The sequence below is a fragment of the Odocoileus virginianus genome, chromosome X, assembly GCF_023699985.2.
Source record: "Odocoileus virginianus isolate 20LAN1187 ecotype Illinois chromosome X, Ovbor_1.2, whole genome shotgun sequence".
Classification (NCBI taxonomy): Eukaryota; Metazoa; Chordata; class Mammalia; order Artiodactyla; family Cervidae; genus Odocoileus; species Odocoileus virginianus.
This window is the reverse complement of record NC_069708.1, coordinates 24,483,960-24,505,935: the sequence shown is the minus strand read 5'-3', so window position 1 is coordinate 24,505,935 and position 21,976 is coordinate 24,483,960. Positions and strand designations below refer to the sequence as shown.

Below are 21,976 nucleotides of genomic sequence, written 5' to 3'. Positions count from 1 at the left end.
ATGGGAACCACAGATGAGAAGTGGAGACTCTTTAACCAAAGCTCTGAACCAGTATGCAAGGGGATGTACCTGCAGGCACATGAAGGGGCTGTGAGCTGGGTGTGCTAGAGCTAGTCCTTTGCAACAGTTTTGTGCCTGGACTTCCTCATGTGAAGAATGTAAAATTTGGGCTAGATGCTATCTAAGATCCCTTCTAGCTCTAAAAGGCAACAATTACAAATCAGGGGTTAGTCCAATCTTGTTTGGAGGGTAGATGTGGGAGGGTTTGGGATGGATGTGATGGGTTGAAGTCACGGACTGGCCTGGTCTAAGGCATTTAATAGACTGTAAACTCACTGAAAGCATGGACTGTGGCTTAACTCCTACTTATCTCTGCTATTTATGAGATCATCTAAATGGTAAACAAATTATTTTACTTTTGAGTAGTATCCCCATCCATCAAGGGGGTTGACAGCATCTATTACACAGGATTCAATTTTTGTTTTGACCCCCTGCCCCAGGTGTTTGGTAAATTTTTATTGAGTACAAACATTGGAATTCTAGTTACAAAACTATGTGTTCTAGTGATAATAAAAGGCCCTTTGCTTTCCCCTTTATGTTACAATTTTTTAAAGTGTTGCTGTAGTTTGCAATAACTGTAGTATCCACACTGGAAGGGGCTCTCCATCTCTTCTAGTTCTATTTCATATCTTCAGGCACATTCATTTTATAGATGAGAAAACTAAGGTACATAAAAGGGCAGAGGGTTGCCCGGTATCATATAGTGAATCAGCAGGCCAGAATATACACTATATGATCATGATTAAGTCACATATAAGACTCCTGCCTCCAGGCTCTTTTTAATCCACTAGGTGACCTTTTACCCCTGACCTCTGTGCCATTCTAATTTTGGAAAATCTATGATGATGATAACTACTGTATCATGAGCTGAGTGGTCAATGAAACCAGGTAGCATGGCTGTTAGGTTACTCTCTGTAGATCCAAGAGAAGAGAAACTAAGCAATGGTCAGATGGGACTCTTCTGGTGGCAGACCCTGACTTCCACACACAACCCACAAACATTCATATTCTCTCTCTTAGACACACACAAACAAATACACATCCTAAGAAGCTCTTGTTTTCTTCTCCTCTCCATCAAGCATTGCTCTCCATAAAAGTCTGAGAAATACATCTATTGTGAGGTAATGATAAACATGGCTCAATGTAAGATCCCTCTCAGGGGTTCTGGAATTTTAGCAGGGATCAAAGCCACAGCAATAAGCCCACCAGATGGATCATATACATTTTTACTGAATCCCCAAACTGGACTAGTAAAGAGGCACTGTGATAACTCCTATTATATGTGAGGACACTGAGATTATTCCAATTATTCCTTAACACATCTGTCACACTTCATTGATGGCCTGTATCTCAAGCCTAGAGTTCAATATAGGATCTCATTAAGTATTCACACTGAGAGGAGATGGGAGGGGGCTTTGCTTGAACTTTTGTAAACCCTAAAGAAGGCTGGATCAGATTTTATGTTGGTGGTCAAGAACGATATTGGCCCTGAAAACCCCTGAGGATGTGAACATGCCCAGCTTAATCTGAAGCTTGGCAAGAACTGGGCTGTGAAGCCTCCACTCATTTTATGCTCCCACGAAGATGAGAATGAGGGTGAACAGCTGGGTTTTGTGTAGCTTTCTCCTGACAAACTCAGGTTTTTTGATGAGATGTTGTAATGGGCAGCCAGTGTCCATCTGTGCTTGCTAGCACAGACCCTTTGATATTTTGGTGGTCCCAGGTCAAATTATGCTAAAGGCCAAAGCAGGACACATTTATAACCCCTGTGCAACGATTTTTAAAAATATATGAAAATCAAAGTAGCATTAAAAAGTCACTGGGCATGATACCAACTCGACTTCAATAAAGACAGCCAATAAAAAGAGCTAATTAAAAGAACTCTGATGGCATTCATCTGAAATTTTAGATTGTTTTATGTTTTAACAAATTAACAATGGTGATAAGAGGACATTAGCAGCTTTTCTTGGGTCTCTTTGTTAACAATAACTTGAGCCTGCAGCCACAACAGGGGCTGTGGCCAAGTTTTAGCTGGCAGGCCAGCAAGGCAGTATTTTACACAATGGATGACATTTCTGAAAGCAGAGACAGAGACAAACCCAGAGTCACACATGTATTCCAACAAACAAGTTTCTGCCATTTTTAATTGTATTTAGAGCAACAAAAGATTCCAAGATTACAAAAAGAGAATAGAACACTAGCGCTTGGGGCTGGTTCTGCTGCCCAGTGGAGGCCAAGTATCGTTGTGAGAACTGAAGCCCCGTCGAAAGACATTTCAAGCAAAATGAATGTTTCTTAAAAAAAAAAAAACAACTTTATATGATGTTTTCTTTAAAATTTTTCCCTCAGCATAAAGTAAATTCTTACATCTGGTTACATAGTCTGCTCTCTTCTGCTGCTAAATTAATCTTGAGGACAGCCCAAGAAAGTCATGTCTGAGGCACTCCCTAATCAATACTCCAGTCTAGGGAAAAGCAGAAAGGTGTCAATGAGTGGTGGGAGAAAGTATTTTTGTAGCTTGGATCATCCCAATGGTGGGTACTCTCAGCACCTGAGTGACTTATGGGATTGAACAACCCCACAGGCACATCACTGTAGGACAACACCAAGGGCTAAAGCTGGGAGAGACTGCAGGCTTGGTTTATCTACTGTGCAAGAAACAGAGTTCCAAAATGTGAAGCATTAGCCCAGGAGGGCACCAGCAGAGAAGCAGTATCGTTCCAGAATTCCCTTACCTTTGGGATTGGGTGTGAGTTCCAGTATTGGTGGCCAATGGAATCTGTAGCTATGTGACAGCCTTTTAAAGTAATGCATGTGCAAACTGTTTTAAACCACAAGGGCTACTTAGACCATAGCTTCTCATTTAATTCCATAAAAAGCTAAGAGAAAAGTGGGATAAAGAAAGGAACCAATACTCTTGCTCAACTGAATTGAGGTTGGAAACCAATCAATGTGTATCATTTATTTTATGGCCAAATCTAATGGGGAAAAATCAAAGATGAGTCAAAGGCTACTTTTCCCTTTAAAACACTGCTGCTGCTGCTGCTAAGTTGCTTCAGTCGTGTCCAACTCTGTGCGATCCCATAGACGGCAGCCCACCAGGCTCCTCTGTCCATGGGATTCTCCAGGCAAGAATACTGGAGTGGGTTGCCATTTCCTTCTCCATTTAAAATGCTCCCTGTTAAATTAAAATATTTACCACTTATTTTTGGAATGGGAACATTCTGAATGGTTTGTTACCTCAGCTGAAGTGTTTTTAGAGGAGTGACTAATTGTGGATTTTTCTGCCTTCACCTAGAAAAGGTTAAGGATTGGGAGGCTCTGGGCAACAGACCCTAGTGTCAATCTCTTAATTGAAGAAAAACATCCCTACCTGTGGGCAGAGATGGACCTGTATCTACAGATACACTACTTCTAGTACACTGATAATTTTTTTTAACAAATAGAAACACATTTTCATTGTCAAAATCTTTACAGAACATATCCAAAATCAAAATTAGAGCACATAGACACCCAGTAGCAAGAGCACCTCAATCGCAGGTGAGTGAATTGTTTGAAATGGAGCACTTGCTCCAGGTTCCCAAGTGCAGGAAACTGCCCTTTTCTCACTGGGATGATGAAGAACAAAGAATACCGTTTCTTCTTCCAGCTGCACAGGTCCCATTAGGGGGCCACTGGCTAATCGTTTGGGTGGGCCTTTGGCCCCAAGTATGGGCCTTCCATATGGTAAATCCCAGTCCGTTTCAATGGAACTTCACCACCCTTTACACATTCATCTGTCTTGGGCTAGTAAAGTGCAACACATCATGTACCCTACCCTTTTCCCTTCTCTGCTCCTTTGCAAGGCCTTTGAGTCAGGCCTCAATAGGAACAGAGATCCCTTGGTTATCTGATCAACTCAGGTGTCTTTTCCGTTCTGAGAGAGCTTCTAAAATGTAGCTGTGGCCTCTCTTACAAGTACATGGTATCAGCTATGACCTGGAACCAAATATAAAGGCGCAGAGAGACGTAAAGCTATTAGAACACATTATATATATATATATATATATATATACATATATATATATATATATATATATATAAATTCAATTTTGAAACATGGATACAAATACTCATTTACAATATATTTCAACCTTCTGCCTTAAAATGAAGAGAAATTTTTTGTGCCATTCAAAGTGGGCAGAAATGAGGATTTCCGCCTGCTGTCCCTCTAGTGCAAAATCTAATCCTTTAAACGTTCCCTTCTCAGCAAGGGCTTCATATCTTCAGATAAGCTAACATCAGAACTAGCAAACACAGTGGCCAAGACAGCTCCATTTCCAACCATTCAATGATGGAGCTTTAAGAATTTGCTCAGCAACTACTACATAAAAGGAAGGCTAGTTCTGTTTATAAAAATCACTTACTGAAAGACCCAGAATCCCATTATTTTTCAAAATTATCTTCTACTGTTCTAAACATGTATATTGTGGAGAGGAAAACCCCACAAAACTCTTATAAGTCAGTCACCAGCAAAGTCCTTTAGTCTGTTTTTGGATAGGTTACCAAAGAGGCACTAATGTTTGCTCCCTCCCTGCCCTTAAAAATTTTGGTAAATTAGCAGATACAATGTAATCTTTGGTTACATAATGTGATGCACTGTCTTTTTTTTTTTTTTTGGTCTCTTTATTTTTTTTTAAACTGCTTTCACAGATTTTCAAAGAGATTAGTGGTGAGAACAGACCCGCCTATAAAAGGCAGTAAGGGTAGAAACTTCCTTTTATAAGATATTGCATATGATAAATGGCTTATTTTGACTTTAAGTTTTGGATTGGATCTTGTGTTTTAGCATTCCTGATTCTCATGACCCCCTACATATAGTTGAGCATGAAGGTCACACCCTTGGGCCCAGTGTCCTCTCACCTGGGCAACTGGCATAAAATAACTAATATTCAACCTCTTGTCTTCCCAGGGCCATGTAGGAGCCATGTAGGGATAGTTACTAAGCTGTCTGAAGAGAGTCTCATGAAGTACAACCCTAGCACAAGACTGAGAGGGAGCAGAGGGAGTGGCTTGTACTTTTGAGTCATGCCCAGTATCAAGAAAGAAAATAGGACAAGGCCATGTCTGTGCTGTGCCTAATGAAACAAACACTCAGAAGCTACTTGATGCTTAACATAAGATCATTTATGTAGTATCAATATCATGTGGATGGTGGACCTATTTTCTCTTGAAGTACAAATAGAATATTTCTGGCTATATATGCATATATGTATATAGAAGTAGAGTATGAACAGAGAGGAATTCTAGCATCAGCGCATTATTTCTCAACCTGGAAAATCACTTCAGCAACTACCCAAAGGACAGAGTGAAACTCCTTCCCCCCACCTTTTTTACTGCCAGTTAACATATATAAAAATATATGTATTACTGATTCTTTTTTTCAAAGATATATGACAGAATCCTTCAAAAAACTCCTTTCTTGTTAAAAAAATAATGAACTCTCCAAGAACAAAGATACTGTCTGTGGCATAGAAAAGCTATGGAACAAAGTACCCAACCCCCATTTCAACTCAGAGGCCAGGCCTGGGCAAGCTGCCCAATGAGCAAGAGCTGAAACTGCCACACGACTCTTTTCCTTGACCACAGAATTTATGAACCTGGCAGCTGTCTGCTGCCCAGCACAGATGGGACTTTCTCCCTGGTGCTCCTTCTTTTTCTCTTCCTCACTCTCCATCCCCATTGAGCACTGCAAACCTTTTTGGGGATAGTCTCCATGGCTTGTCTGGTGAGTGACCCTCATCTTTAAGCTCACCAGGTGAATGGGTGTGGGTGGCCAATCCTTCAAAGGTGAGCACAGTGTACCAACCATATCAACTCTGCTTGTAGAGCAGAGTGCATGCAAAATGAGACTTCTGTCAATTATGCTGGCTGGAACAACAATGGCCAAAAGAAAAAAAAAAATCCCCCTTTTATCTGTGGGAGACAAAGCTAAGCTAAAAATCTCTTCTGCTCACTGAAACCCCAGTGCAAAAACAGTACACCTAAATCTTTGTTTAGGCCATTTTCTCCTAGTCTTGCCATTTGGGAGTTTAGAGTAATCTAGTTGTTTCTGTTTTTAATTACACTGCCATTTCTGATTTTTGGCTTTCACAAGTGAAAAACATATACTCATAAAGACAAGAGTCACTATTGGGAAATCTATAAAGATGAAAACCTTGATAGCCAGAGAAATGGAAAGGAGAGCATCTAGTATTTACAAGGAGAGGTATTAGAATGATATACTCAAATCCATGTACCACAAAAGATGAGGATCATTTCAAAACAGATGTAAAGGAACTATTAAAAAGTAACCTAGTTTAAATGAATAGAGTGGTGGATTTTTTTTTTCTCTTTAAAACAGCTAAAAGTGATCCTGTAAGCCTATATAAGCCAAGTGGTGTCATAACAAAGAAAAACAGAATTGTTCTATCCTACCTTATAAAGAGAACCTGTCAGCTTTAGTTTTGTCCAGCAGACTTGGATTGGTATAACAGACATCTTAAGTTCCCCTCTCCCTTGTTATTTAAAGAAGCTGTTTTGCAGGTTCATTTGGCTATTAATATCAGCAGAAATCAGGGGAGGAAACCCATGTAGATCATATCATGTCACTCAGAAACTATCTTCTCAACAACAAGTAGAGTGAACTAGCTGAAATGGGCAGCTTGGTGACTGGCCTCTAATTTGTTGTTTAGCAGATGAATTTAAGAGCTATGTGAAGAGGCAGTGGCCAAGATGAGAAAGTAGGTAGGCATTCCCCAGTACTCGTGACTGGGGGACAAAGTCAACAGAACAAAGGAGTGCCAAAGGACTATACGAAACCAGTGTCCCAGGAGTACACCAAGTTCATAGGTGGCAGCCCATCAGAGTCACACCAACCAGACCTTTCCAAAGGAGGCCATGGTTTGGTAGTTTCACTATTTCAGCTTCCTCTGGCCAAGAGGCAGCAACAAAGGTGGCTGAGTGAGTATGGCCAACATTAGAGCCCAGAATTAGCAGCAGAGAAGGATGGTGAATAAACTCACCAGATGGTGCCCATCTGGCTTTAGACTTTCCTTCTGAAAACTTTTATTAGTTAGTATTCTCTTGATTTCTTCTCTCTTCTTCCCCTGACTTCTGCAGGTAGATATGTTGGGTGGAAAGGAGAGCATTTACAGGATTTCCAGTTCTAGTGCCTTCATTTTTCTCACCTTGGTAACAGAACTTTCTCTTCAACACAGATCTGGGTAGCTCCTTTAGCTGCTCTGAAGGAGGAAGTGGGCATTCTTCACTTGGTGGGAAGGTGTCATCTCTGGGGGACAAGGGCAAGACGCCCAGCTTGTCCAATCCCATTGATGCCTTCTTTCCAGTTTGTTTAAGGTCTCCAGAGTTCTGAGAGTTCAGTTGATGAGAGACATATGGTAAGAAGTCTTTGAGCCTACTGGCATCTAGAGATAGAAATCAAGACTGCTGACTTGCTAGCCTTCTTGGGGATGGGAGTTCTTAGCAGAGTCTGAACGTGCCCAAGGAGTGGACAAGTTTCACCACTGTGGCTGTAATGAAGTCTGGTGAAGCTCAGGCCCACAAAACACAGAAGGGAGGATGGATGATGCTTGCAGCTGCATGGAGTCAGGCAGAAAACATTCAGGTCTCTTAAAGGTAGAGGCAAAGAAGGATCAAATCTTCAGTGTCCTAAGCAGGAGAACAGTCAAGCCACCACTTCCTTTTCCTTTGACTCCAGCCCCAGGCTCCTCCCTGGGCCACAAATGGGAAAGCAGACCTGGATCAGAATGGGGCCTTACAAAAGGTCATATCTCCCTCTCCCTCTTGCTGGTCTGATTCTTCAGTGGAAGTGGCCAAGTTTTGGCTAAAGAGAACATTCAGTTCAAAGCTCTTAGAAAAGATATTGAAAGTCAATTTGAGGGTGGAGGCAGAGGATGTGAGAGAAAAGGGACTGGTGTGGGGAGGCATTCTCAACAGACAGGTTTTCAAACATGAAGCACATTTTTCAGTACCATGAATTGTGCTGCAGTTGAACAGCCTAGCTCTCAGGAGCCAAGGCTGTAGGCAGGTACTGGTAATCCATCTGTCCTTTCTTAAATCTGCCCCCCATCTACCTCAGTTCTGGGGTCACCCTGCCCTCTAATGGCAATAGCCGTTGGCAGAAAATAAAGTCTCCCAGGGAGACAGGGTTTGGGGAAAAAAAGCAGTGACTCCCCATGGGCTTGCAATTTTCACCTTATTCTAGTTACTGTTGGCCTCTTTGGTAATTTGTTTGTTTTAATATTTTTAAGAGGGAAAAACCCTAGTGTGTTTTTTGTTTGTTTGTTTGTCTTTTGTTTTCCCAGATACTCTTAGCTCTCTAAACTTCACGTGGCATTAGGTGAGTAAACGTTTGTGTAGCTGGCACACAGCACAGTGCTATAAACAAGCACAACTTGACACTGTGCCACATGAGGATCATCACAGATTTAAAGAAATACAACAGCATTCAAAACACAGATAAGAGCCACAGCAGGGAGTACAGTCTGAAAGTGCCATGGGAGAGTCAGATAGGGAGAGATAGAAAAGAAAGGAGGAAAAGAGAGAAAAAAAAAAAGCCCAGCAAATAGAATTCAAGAACATCTTCATGACAGACTGTACATAAATAGAGGAAATTCCCCAAGGCACTGCAGAGAAGTAGTGCAGAGTTAAAACAGGCAGAAGATATCTGAAAAAGGAAGTGAGGTGGGGTAAGAAAATGGGGCCTTCCAAAGCTTCACTGAGTGTGAAAATAGATAGGCTTGACTTTCCCGGAAAGGATCTTGGGCACTTGCACAGAGATGATCTCTGCCATCATTTCTGGAAAGTCCACGCTCACCATGTGAGACTTGATTAGCAGGTCAAAAGTGAACTGATGCAGCTCTCGTGCAATCTGCAGGGAGACAATAAGAGAGGGAGAAAACGGTTGACAAGGAGTTGGCTTCTTGTCAGGGTCTCCCCCACAGTCTTTGATTTCCTCCTCCTTCCTTTCATGTCCTTGGGCCTCTGTGAGTGTGTGTATGTGTTTGTGTGCATGAATGCATACACACACACATGTGCATTAAATTGTCTCCAGGGAGTCACTGAGAGCTCCCAAGAGATCTCTTACACCACTGCAAGCTCTCTGACTCAGGACTGGGTGTTCCTTTTCCCCAGCACACACACACACACACACACACACTCTCTCTCTCTCTCTCTCTCTCTCTCTCTCTCTCTCTCTCTCACACACACACACACGTACATGCACATGACTCAAGGAAGAGGGGGAAAACATCCAGGTCTGTTTTGTCTGCCTAAAGAACTTATCTACTCTAAGCCCCTTCTCTGAGTCCCAGTTGCTCTGTTCTCAACTCCTCCACCTCTTTCACAACAACCAGCTGGGACACTGTGACCTGTGTTCCTTTCTTCTTCATTGGATTTTCTTCCTGGACCACACTCAAAGCCAGAGGGGAATGGAAGCACCTCCCAACAGGTGGTGCCAGACCCTAGAAGAGCATATTATCACTTGGCTCTATCAGGCTGCTCTCCCTGACAAAGCACCCTCCATTGTTTGCTTACAGGCTGCACAGAGTCCAGGAGCTTGGTGAGCTGGTAGAAGCGCCTTGAGCAGGATGTGGGATTTTTTCTCTTGCATGCAATGATACGATCAAGTTCCTTGATGTAGTTCATTCGAAGTTCATCAAAGAATTTTTGATTTTTCAGCCCATCCACTGGAACTGATGTGGGATGAAGACAGAATGGGGAGGGGAAGCATGCCCACGAAGGAGCATTAGACAAAGCACCAAGTTTTCTGACCACAAACTTGACCCCCACCCCCACAAGGAGGGAGCCATCGACTTGGCTTCCTGTCACTTCAGGTCTATATGCCTGGGGCCTTCAGGAAGTCTGCCAGGAAGGGCTTAGGGAGAAGGCTAGCTGGTCCCAGTCTGTAGGGTATCAAGTAAATAAAATTTACTGAGCCTTTCCTTTCTCTAGTCTTCATTTCTATACATTTCATGGTTTTAAATTATCCACAGTCCAGCTCTGAATTAGACAATTAAAATATGTGGCCTTGAATATCAAATTTTATCTCCTTTCTCCCCCATAGGGGCTAAGACAGCACTCTGCTTCGAAGAGATATTAAAGAAATATTCCTTGGCTGCCAAATAAGCCTTGTCTGAGTGCTTACATAGACCTTGTCTTTTTGGCAGAAGAAGAAATTCTTTCCAGGAGGCAATCCCTTCTACCCTACAAGAAATATAAGGTAGTCCTTGCCTGTTTCTATGGTAGAAGCTATGGGAAAATTCAGAGACCTGCTAAAACTAGCCAAAAAGGCCTTGTCCCAAAGAAAGATTGTGGGTAGGTGGGGATCTAATAGAGGTTTGATTGTAGCAAAGAAATTGGTCTCTAGCCATGAAATTCATCCTTGTTAGGGAAAAAGATGCTAAGGGAGAGTGGAGGAGGGAGGGTGAAAGAAGGGAAATATTCAGGAGCTGGCTTCTTCTCCCTGATAATCCTTTAGTGAAAAAGCACCTCTCCTCTGATCCCTTATGCCCCCTAGGGGCACTCTCTACCCTTCCAGGCACTTACTAATGCTAAAGAGCAGCAGTGCCTTCATGCACAGGAATTCCTGGGGGGTGATTTGGAGCCATCCAAATTCTTGGGAGAGGTGCCTCATTCGGACACACTGGCTGTACATCCGGGACTTGTGCATGCGGTACCTAGGAATGAAACACACAGAGAAAAGAGAGGGGTAGGGAAGGATTAGAATAAACCCAGAGAGAATGTCTGTGGATTCCCTCCCCTTTCCAGTTTCTCCAAGAAGAGCTTGATGTTTTTCTTGCTGGTGCTTCAGTGACAAGGAACAGGTTGTTCTTTTTTCCCCCAAAATCATGATATCTTGATAACTACTCATCTTCCTTGGCTAGGATATGGGTTAGCACATGGAGTTTCCAGGTCCCCATACACTTCCTGTTTCCTGAGACAGGGAAAGGAAAGCCTAACCAAATGAATACAATGGCACATGGTCTCCCTGACTACAGTTCTAATATTGCAGCTACAGCCAGAGTCAGAGCCTGCCTCCCTGACATTCAAACTTGAAGAATTTCTAAGAGACAGGCCTTAGAAATCAGCTCCTGACATAAGGACACCAGGGTTCCCAAGTAGCCACACATGCTATACTAGAAATGAAATTATTTCTTCAAAAACTCCCAGAAAAAGAGATTCCCCATTGCCCCTTTAAATGAGTTCCAATGCTTATCAAATCAGCCACAAAATATTTCTGAATATCCAATCTAAATATCCCCTGCTGAAGGGGAGCCTACTCTTTCATATACTAGCTGTTCCTTACCACAGTTTGGGAGTTATAAAAACGTACGAGCTCTCTTTATTATAATGACTTGTGAACAGATCATCACATTATCACCCATAAATTATATAGGGAAGTAGCCATGGCTTGGGCAGCTTCTCGGGGAGAGCAACATCTCTATTCCATGACTGACCATGACAAGCCTGTAAGAGAAGATACACAGATACACCATTCTTTTGCTAGTAGAACTTCCTGGTCTTCAGCACATCAGAAGTTGTGTCTGTGTGTGAGAGAGAGAGAGAGAGAGAGAGAGAGAGAGAGAGGCGGGGAGGAGGAGAGAGAGAAATTGATTTTATATCTTATAAAGAAAGGAAAGGGAATTTGACACTCACTTAAGTAGTGAGGAAAAAGACCACTGAGATTGGTCCTGAAGCTTATGGTTTGACATTTTGGTCCCCAAACCACTAGCTTCATTGACAGGCTGAGCAGGTCTGATACTGGCTGGGTGGAAGCTCAGAATCCTATCTCAAATAGATCTTGGCTGGCCTAGAGAAAAAGGGAAAAGAAGGAGCAGATAGTGCAGAAGCATTTAATGCAGGCTGGAGCCCAACTAGAAAAAGGAAGTGTTTAGACAGTGAAAGTGTTAGTTGGTCAGTGGTGTCCAATGACTCTTGCAACACCATGGACTGTAGCCCATCAGACTCCTCTGTCCATGGGATTCTCCAGGCAAGAATACTGGAGTGGGTAGCCATTTCCTTCTCCAGAAGATCTTCCCGACCCAAGGATTGAACCCAGGCCTCCTGCATTGCAGGCAGATTCTTTACCATCTGAGCCACCTTGGGTAGTATCACAAATCATTGACCAGAACAGTGCTGCTCCAAGCTCTTTCTTCTTAGAGAATTTTTGAATAAGATCTGCTGAGTTTGGGGGTATGGCCTTGCTCTTGTCTCTACTGTGCTTCCAAGCCTTTGTTGATGACAACACTGCAGTATTTGTACCACTGAAATTGTGATCCTGACATGGAGGATTGCTATAACACTGCTGAAGGCCCCAGGCACATAGACAGTAGGAAAAGGAGGGAAGAAAGACAAGGGAAGGAATTCAAAGGAGAAAGGAATAAGACATGAGGAGAAAGAGCAAATAGAATGGGAGACAGCCAATGGAAAGAAAAGGATAGAAAGTGCAAGGTAGAAAACAAGGTGCAGGGATGGAATCCAGGAGGTGAGCAGAGGTAGGTGGGATTAAAAGAGAGTAGATGAATATTAGAAAAAATGATGCAGCACAGTGCCTGGCACATAATAATTGCTCAAAAAATGATATGTTGGAAGGTGCCATTGTTATACTATTCACTGTTCTACAGATGAGGAGAATAAAGTTCAGAGAAGTTCAGCAATTTACCCAAGGTTGCACAGCTAAGGTTCAGGCCCATTACTCTCACAGACTATGTTCTCTACAAAGAGCAGAGGAGAAAAGAAGAAAGCAAGGTTGATGGCAAGTTTGGTGTCAGAGAGATCAGCAAATGAGTTGGCCCAGAGTCCCTGTCTCTTTATTTTGGCATCAGTTTCCCCATTAGTACCTTGAGGAGGTTAGCAGTAACAGATGGTTTTTAACTGGAGGGGTACTGTTACCTTAGTGTGTGTGGGCAGTTTGAGTTGTCACAGTGACTAGGCTCCTATTTGGAAGACCCTGATGCTGGGAGTGATTGAAGGCAGGAGGAGAAGGGGACAACAGAGGAAGAGATGGTCCGATGGCATCACCAACTCAATGGACATAAGCTTGAGTATGCTCCAGGAGTTGGTGATGGACAGGGAAGCCTGGCATACTGCAGTCCATGGGGTCAGCAAATAATCAAACATGACTGAGTGATTGAACTGAACTAAACTGAGGCAGGTACCAGGGATGTTAAACATATTCCAACATGCAAAAATGTACTACACAATGAAAAACCATTCCTCAGGAAAAGTCAACCCCCATTGAGAAGCATTGGTTTAGATGATTCTAGGGATTTTAAGAGCTCTAACATAGTCAGTTTCTATAAGAGGAAGGGGACCTGATATTTCAGGAGCCCTGGGGCTTCATGGAGGGTCCTGACTCTGTGTGGAATCCTATAGTACCTTTTGATGAGGTACATGGAAGTGAACTAGAAAGCTGAGGTAGGGTGCCACAGAGGTGGAAGAGGAAATGAAGATTTATAAAATAGCCAATGATCACCTTACAAAGGTTCAAAGGTCTTTGGGCTCTGGATGGGGTAGGTGCCCAATAGTTGATTTAATCACTGGAGCACAGGAAGAGAAGAACAGGAAAAGGGCTTTTTAAGTCCTGACCCAGAAGATGGCATCATAGATACCTCTTTGGATATCTGGAAACCATAAAGCAGGTTGTGCCAAAAGCTCAATGGTTATTCTTAGCTTCTGGCTACCAGGGCTGGCTGAGTTGGAAGAGGGCAGCTGGGGACACTTATTTTCCCCCATATGGCATTGCTGTAATGGGAGGAACCACTGGCCTGTAGATTTTATTTTAAGGTTCTTCTGGGTTAGAGGGCTGGAAGAGAGGAAAGGTCAATTCATTCCCTGACTAAAGGGGTTCTCTATGGTGAGAAACCAGAGATCAAATTGCCAACATTCAGTGGATCATAGAGAAAGCAAGGTAATTCTAGAAAAACATCTACTACTGTTTCACTGACTATGCTAAAGCCTTTGACTATGTGGATCACAACAAACTGCAGACAATTCTTAAAGAAATGGGAATACCAGACTATCTTACCTGTCTCTTGAGAAACCTGCATGCAAGTCAAGAAACAACAGTTAGAGCCAGACATGGAACTGCAGACTGATTAAAAATTGGGAAAAGAATATAACAAGGCTATATATAATCACCGTGCTTATTTAACTTATATCCAGAGTACATCATTCAAAATGCCAATCTGAATGAATCACAAACTGGAATCAAGATTGCTGGGAGAAATATCAACAACCTAAGATATGCAAATGATGCCACTCTAATGGCAGGAAGTGAAGAGGAACTAAAGAGCTTCTTGATGAAGGTGAAAGAGGAGAGTGAAAAAGCTGGCTTAGAACTCAACATTCAAAAAACTAAGATCATGGCATCTGGTCCCATCACTTCATGGCAAGTAGAAGGGGAAAAGGTAGAAGCAGTGTGACAGACTTTATTTTCTTGGGCTCCAAAATCACTGCAGATGGTGACTGCAGCCATGAAATTAAAAGATGATGTTCCTTGGAAGGAAAGCTATGACAAACCTAGACAGTGTATTAAAAGCAGAGATATCACTTTGCCAACAAATGTCTGTTTAGTCAAAGCTCTCATTTTTCCAGTAGTCATGTACGGATGTGAGAGTTGGACCGTAAAGAAGGCTGAGCACTGAAGAATTGATGCTTTTGAATTGTGGTGTGGGAGAAGACTCTTGAGAGTCCCTTGGGCTACAAGGAGATAAAACCAATCAATCTTAAAGTAAATCAATCCTGAATATTCATTGGAAGGACTGAAGCTGAAATTCTAATACTTTGGCCACCTGAAGTGAAGACCTGATTCACTGGAAAAGATCCAGACGCTGGGAAAGACTGAAGGCAAAGAAGAAGGGGGCAGCAGAAGATGAGATGGTTAGATAGCATTCAATGGACATGAATTTGAGCAAACTCCAGGAGATAATGAAAGACAAAGGAGTCTGATGTGCTTCAGTCCATGGTGTCACAAGGAGTCACACACGACTCCTGCAACTGAACAACAACATTCACAATAACATGAGGGACCTCAAATAGAGACACAGAAATGATTATCACTGCTAAGAAAAGAGAATATTGGAAAGGTACTTCTTTTTATTTCTTGCCCATTGTGAGCCAGACATTTCACATCCATTAGCTCCTATTTTAGTTGTCAAAACAAACCATTGAAGGAAGTTTTATTTTATTAACAGCTGAGGAAACTGTTAATCAGAGAATGATGTAGGAAATAATACAACAGAGGTTTCAGTTAAGAAAAGTATACTAAAATTTGAGCTCTTGGCTAAATTTATGAAGGATAAATAGAGCTGGTGGACAGGGTAAGTATTAACTAAACTCATTTTTAAGAAGAAGGAACTGGCTGGGCCAAGGTCACATGCCAGAAAATGGTGGAGTTGCTCTTCTTCATCACTTACCACCAGGAGGCAGTATAAAAGCTGGGAGTTACACAGTCATACTTTGAATTCTGTTGCCAACATGCACTATTTAACATTGCTGGATGAATCGCTATTTTGTTGAGCCTAATTTCCCCCATCCATTAAAAAAATATTTTAAATCAAGTTATGATAACTTGATTTCACCATTAAAATGTGGGCTCAATGAGAAAGAATTAGGAAAATATCTAGTATAGTCCTGGCACATAGGAGTTTCTCAACAAAAAGGTGACTGGCAGTAGCTTTTGGTGGTAGCAAAGGGACCAAGGGAGCTTCAGCCTTCAGATCTAGAGTGTTTCTGTTCACTCCTTATGTTGCCCAGAATGAAGGAGAAGGACCCTGTTATGAGGGTCTGAGATAAGCTAAAAGCAGGTCAGAAGCACTGCCAAATTACCAGGATTGTGTCTTGATCAGGAAACATGATGCCCTTCCCCCCTTCCCTCCTATCAGTTGGCCTTTCAGCTGGGCAAAGCCACTTTAGACTGAGTAGGTTGGCTAGGCCTCTACTGCCTCATGTAAAGATCAAATGAAATAACTCTCACCATTACTTCCATTACCATCATCGCCACAAACCAGGTCTGTGTCTATGTGATTTCTGGGCCCACAAGCACTTACTCATTGAAAACCAGGTCAGGGGCAAAGTAGAGCATCCTGGAGTTGACATTGGTGAAGGACCGCCAGCCCATGGCAAACACCATAAGCCCCATCCAGGAGTACTGAATGACTGCCATCTGGTCGTCCACGTGCAAGTTGCGGAAGCCTAGAGATAGGACAGAGGCAATGGTCAGACTGAGCACTGATGGTCTAAGTGAAGTCTGGGACTCTGCTGGGCTGACAATTTCTGGTACTGCGGCTGCCCCTGAGGAGACCCAGGAACCATCAATGCTGGGGAGTAAAAGGAGAACAGATTATATGGTGGGGATAATTATTTGTGCTCCCTAATTCATTAAGCTGCTCAAAAGACATGGTAATGGAGGCAAAAAGTGCACTGCCCACTGGAAGAGAATAATAATCTAACACTGACTGCTTACAATGAATTAACTTTATTATAAGTATATTACTTATATTAATTCATTTAATACTCACAACAATCCAATAAAGTGTATATTTTCGTGCCCAGTTTGTGAATCAGTAAAAGTGAGTCACAGAAAAGTTAAAGAATTTGTCCAAGATCATAAGGCTAGTAACTGGCAGATCAAGTTCCAAAGCCGGTCTGATTCCAAACCCCATGCTCTTGATCTTCAGAAAGGCTCACTGACTTTCTGAAGATGCAGTGTAATAATCATTTTTTCTCACATGAACAGCATTTTTCATTTTACAAAGCTCTTTTCTAGCTATAATCTTGTTTGTACCCTCTAACAACCCTGGAAAAGGGATACTATTACATAATAGCATATGGTGAAATGCCTTTGACAGCCATGCCTTCTCCTTCTTCACCTTCAGGCTTCATCTCTTTTCTCCAATCCTTTTCCTGTCTCCCACTTCCTCTCCATTATTTTCTATTCAACAAGTACTTGGCACTGCTAGTTTTCTACCCTACTGCCATTTCTGCCAACTACCATTATGTACACACAAACAGGCTCTTTATGACCCACCTTCTTAGACTAACTTTTTATCATTTATCTTCTCTTAATTTAGGTACTAGCTATTCTGAAAAACCCACAATTTGCTGGACACATATACTTCATGCCTCTAAATCTCTGCTATCTCTGCATAGGCAGTTGTCTTTCCCTAGAATGTATTCTTCCCTTTCCACACTTTCCATCTGATAAATGCCTACTCATCTTTCAAGTATTCACTGGAAGGCTACCTTCTCTGTGAAGCCTCTTCCAACACATCCAAGCAGAAGACCTATTGATTCTTCTTTTACCATCTTATTGAATCTTAAGTAGTTCCATTTAATTATAGCACTCATTACACTGCACTGGAATTTATTCATGCACATATCTGTCTACTCCACAAGACTTAGAGTTTCTTGACAACAAGGACCATCCCCTTTTTTCATTTTTTCCTCCCTAGTATATAATACAGCTCAGGTATTTGAGTAGGAGTTTGAGAAATATTAATTAAACATATTAAGGACTCATTTTTTTTTCATTTTATAAAATGAGAATTAGATGATCTTCAAATTGCTTCCCTTAAACTCAGAGAACAGAGGTTCCCAAATGCTGCCTCCACAAATAGGTTCTACATAGATAGAACAGATATGGCTCTGCTCTCTGGAGGTTTCCAAACAGTTGGATACTTAGAGTATCACCTCAGAGCTTATCCCTTAACAGTACCCCATTTATCTTCTCCCTAACAGATCCAGAATTATGAAAATTGTGTCCTTCTATACCTCATTATAAATGTTTCTAACTTTCCTGATGATGACCTCATTTAGCGCTCACAATTACCCTGGAGTGTGGGCAATGTGACACCTATTTTGCAAATAAGGAAACCGAGAGCCAGAAAAGTCACAGCTCAAAACTACCAAAGTCACAAGTTTTTCTTAGCCATAGGGTCAGGTCGGAAATCTATGCTATCTAGATACATTGTTATGTTTGGTTGGTACTTGCCACACACACACTATATTTCCCTTTTTTGTTTCCTTTAGGTCCCAAGTCTACCAGACATCAGGGATGCTAGAGTTCCTCATATCACCACCCTTGACTGCAATCTTACCTCCCAGTCATGTGCCTCCCACCATCACTGGTAGTGATATGCTAACAGACTGGTTGCAGCCTCAGACACCAGAGTATTTCCTGCCTGAAGCCCTTTTGTAGAACAGAATGTCTGGGATGGACTCTTTCCAGTAGGAGACAAAAAGCCAGGGTCAAGCACATAACATCCAAGAATCTCTTTGGGAGGGGTCCAGGAGCTTGAACCTTGAACCTCTGGGGTGGGTGGCAGTGGGAATCAAAGAGAGCCTTGGATGGTGACAGTGTGAATATGAGGGTTCATGGAGGTATGAGGATTAAACTGTACTAGTACCAAGGAAGTCATCAATACTAATGATTTTTTTCCTTCACTGAGATGTCAGAGAACTAACACAGGAGAAAAATGGGATAGCTTAGTTTGGCTTAATACTAGTTAATGATCCTTAGTGACAGCTGCTTAGAACTCAAACCTAATTACTATGTACACATCAGCAACAGAGCAGGCTAAGTTTCCTATAGGTCTAATCTCATTATAATACCTAACTCTGTTCTCCAATGTCCAGCCTTTGAAAAGTCCTGCTCAGATAGCACGCTGTCAAGGCATGAGTTGAGGAAACACTAGCTTCAGCCTACAGGTTTCCTTCAACATACATTCACTCAACTCCTATTTGGCACTGCATCAGGCTCTTTTGGAAAAACAGAGAGAAGTCATTTTCAAGTTTTGAAACACACCAAACAGGTTAGGGAGCAGAAGCAGTTTCTTGGAGACTCTGTTTTCTCAGGAGAATCCAATCAACATCACTTCTTAGCAATCTTGAGCAGAAACCTCTGGAAGAACATGCCTAAAGAAAGGTCAATTAGGAAATCTTTGCAGCTTTAGTGCACCTGACAGCCAAGGTTTTCAAAGAAGGCAATTCATCTTTGGGACCTATGAATGTACTTCTAGGCAAAGTTAGTGGCAGTTTAAAATGATTTTAGTGGTTTAGTTCTCAACCTTTATAATAATGACCCACTATTTACAGAGACTCTTCTATCTTCCAGCTATTGTACTCTTCACACATAATTTTTATGTTGATAACAATCTGCAAGGTAGTAACTGCTCTACCACCTCTACAAGCAAGGAAATGGAAGTACGTGCAGACATGTGATTTGCTCAAAGTCATGCTAGTGTATAACTAAGATGCCAAGCCAGATACATCTGATTATAAATATACTGCATACATACAATCTACTCACTCTCTCTCAATAGTTATCATTTATTAATGTGCTGGTGCCATACAAGGCAATTTACATGTACTATCATTATCAAAGAAAACTTCACAACAAAATTTATATGAGTAGGTACCAGCACAGTACCTCTCAAAGGACAAGAACTCAGTCTGTTCAATGAGCAAATAACTTGAATCAGTAGGTGATTATTGATAACATGAAAAACAGTTCTAATGAATGTGGTACTCGGCTTTCTTTTGAGGCTATTCTTTTAAATGATTCAGGATCAGGGACCATTTCCTTGGACAAGCTGGATGGTGAACTGATATTAACTCGCAGACTTGTTAATGTAAGGAAACAGCTTCTCATCCTGGAGGTTGGGCTGAGGAAATCCAGTGACTCCAAGTTACACAAATTCTGTCATAATGATTTGTACTACGTTATTGCCAAGACTGGAAATCAGAGGGTGTGAGTTCAACCTATGGTTGTATTTGTTAAGTCCCCAAATTGAACAAGTTAATTTACCACTTTGAACCTTGTCATATGAAATGGGAGTAAAAGCCCCTATGGTTCATAGAACTGCTATAAGGTTAAGTGGAATCATATGTAAGAAAAAGTTCTGTAGCCTATAAAATGGGACAATTAGGTGTCTGGCAACTGCTTGGAAAGATTAAACTGAATCTCTGTTCAGTTCAGCTCAGTTCAGTCTGCTCAGTCATGTCTGACTCTTTGCAACCCCATGGACTGCAGCACACCAGGCCTCCCTGTCCATCACCAACTCCTGGAGTTTACTCAAACTCATGTCCATTGAGTCGGTGATGCCATCCAACCATTTCATCCTCTGTCGTCCCCTTCTCTTCCCACCTTCAATCTTTCCCAGCATCAGGGTCTTTTCAAATAAGTCAGTTCTTCCCAACAGGTGGCCAAAATATTGTCTAACAGAATCTCTGTTAGACATATAACATCAAGACACTCAGCTGAATAACTGATAATAATTAAAGTAACTTTTAATTTTATTATTATTATTATTTTTGTATTTTTCTTCCCTGTGTGAATGCTGTTTTTGGCACAGTGCATACACAGTGTCCTTGGGCCTTCTTCCCAGGGATTTTATTGGCTAGTCAACCTCAGATTTCCAAGCTAAGAAGGTGTTAGGGAAAATCTGGTGGTTGTATCTGGGCCTTGTGAATTGGAAAGAGAAAAAAGGAGCTTGACAGTCAACTTGAAATGTCTTCCACGTCATGACACAACTGGCTTTGGATAACTTGGTCACTCATTGTAAAACCCAAGGCTAGAGATCTACAAGGGTGCTACACAGACTATGGGGTAGAATTCGATGAGGAGGGAATTTGGAGTTAGGAGGGGACCTGGGCTCAAGTTCAGGCCCCGCTATCTTCTGAATGTGCAACTGTAGGGCAAACATCAACTCTCAGAGCTTCATTCTTTATCTATAAAATAGGGAAAAGAATCCCTACTTTAAAGACTTCTTATGAGGATCAAATCAGGTCACACATATGAAACTGCTCTGTTCAATAGAAATTTCCAGTTGATTGGCAGTTATTATTAAAAGGCAGGTTACTCTTTGATTCTACAAGAAGAGATTTGGTTGTTGATGATTCAGAAGACTCTTTCAATCATGGAAGTTTAGGATTAAGAGAATCCTTAAAGAGTTTATGCTTCACTTGTTTCCACATTGTGTTCCCTAGAGCCCTAAGATTCTGCAAGAGTCATCTGAGGCTTCTCCAGGCGGAGTGAGGGAGAGGCACTGGCTCTAAATCAACCAGCTCCACTTGGATGTGTACCATGTTTTTGAGAAATAAAGAGTTTGGCTGCTAAAGGAACATTTGTGAATCATTGGATGTGATGTGAGGCATATGGGGTAGAGGATCTCTGAGGCTTCTTTAAACTCTAATATTTGAATAATTATTTCTTTTCAAACAACAGATGGTCAAGGGAGGAAGTGAGTTCCTCATCACTGGAGGTAAACTTGCAGGAGTTAGACAAACACTTCATATTTCTTTCACTATCACTTAATATACCCTTCCACTATGATGATCCTATTTTGTTAAGGATTAATAAAATCCTTATTTTATATATATTTTTTCTTTTTTGGTCACACCGTGCAGCCTGTGGGACCTTAGTTCCTCAACCAGGGATTGAACCCATGCCCTCAGTGAAAGCACAGAGTCTTAACCACTGGACTTCCAGGGAATTCCCCAAGATAGTTTTAAGAGCACTTATCAGGGAATTCCCTTGAAGTAAAACTGGAAAACTATTAACAGAGTCCAAACCACTTTTCACACATTATACATATGGAAAAACAGACCAGGAAAGGAAAGGGGTCATATAATGAGTTAACAGCAGAGCTAAGGCTAGAACCCAAGTGTTCTGACTTCCAACCCCATGTTCCTTCTACCATACCATATTATAAGAGTTCCCATGGTATGGGTCCTAACTAATAGTCAAAACAGATTATCAGTTAGGTTCAAGATTATCTTTGGAGTGAACTTGTGTATGCACATGTAGAAGAGCATCTTAAGGAATATAAGGGTATGTCTGTGTGATCCATGATTATGAGGAAATTTGCTGATT

The 21,976-nt window shown here is 41.7% G+C and overlaps 1 protein-coding gene across 1 annotated transcript in view; it reads right to left on the bottom strand.

Moving 5' to 3' along the window:
- Positions 1-2,176: 2,176 nt before the first annotated feature.
- The window catches only part of AR (androgen receptor), a 194,597-nt gene continuing 174,797 nt past the window's right edge, over positions 2,177-21,976 (bottom strand). The window contains exons 5-8 of the mRNA XM_070461807.1: positions 16,152-16,296; positions 10,648-10,778; positions 9,637-9,794; positions 2,177-8,971 (exon numbers count right to left, since the gene is read on the bottom strand). Coding sequence (XP_070317908.1) covers positions 8,816-8,971; positions 9,637-9,794; positions 10,648-10,778; positions 16,152-16,296 — 590 coding nt within the window. The 3' untranslated portion in view covers positions 2,177-8,815. The remainder of the gene's footprint in view (positions 8,972-9,636; positions 9,795-10,647; positions 10,779-16,151; positions 16,297-21,976) is intronic.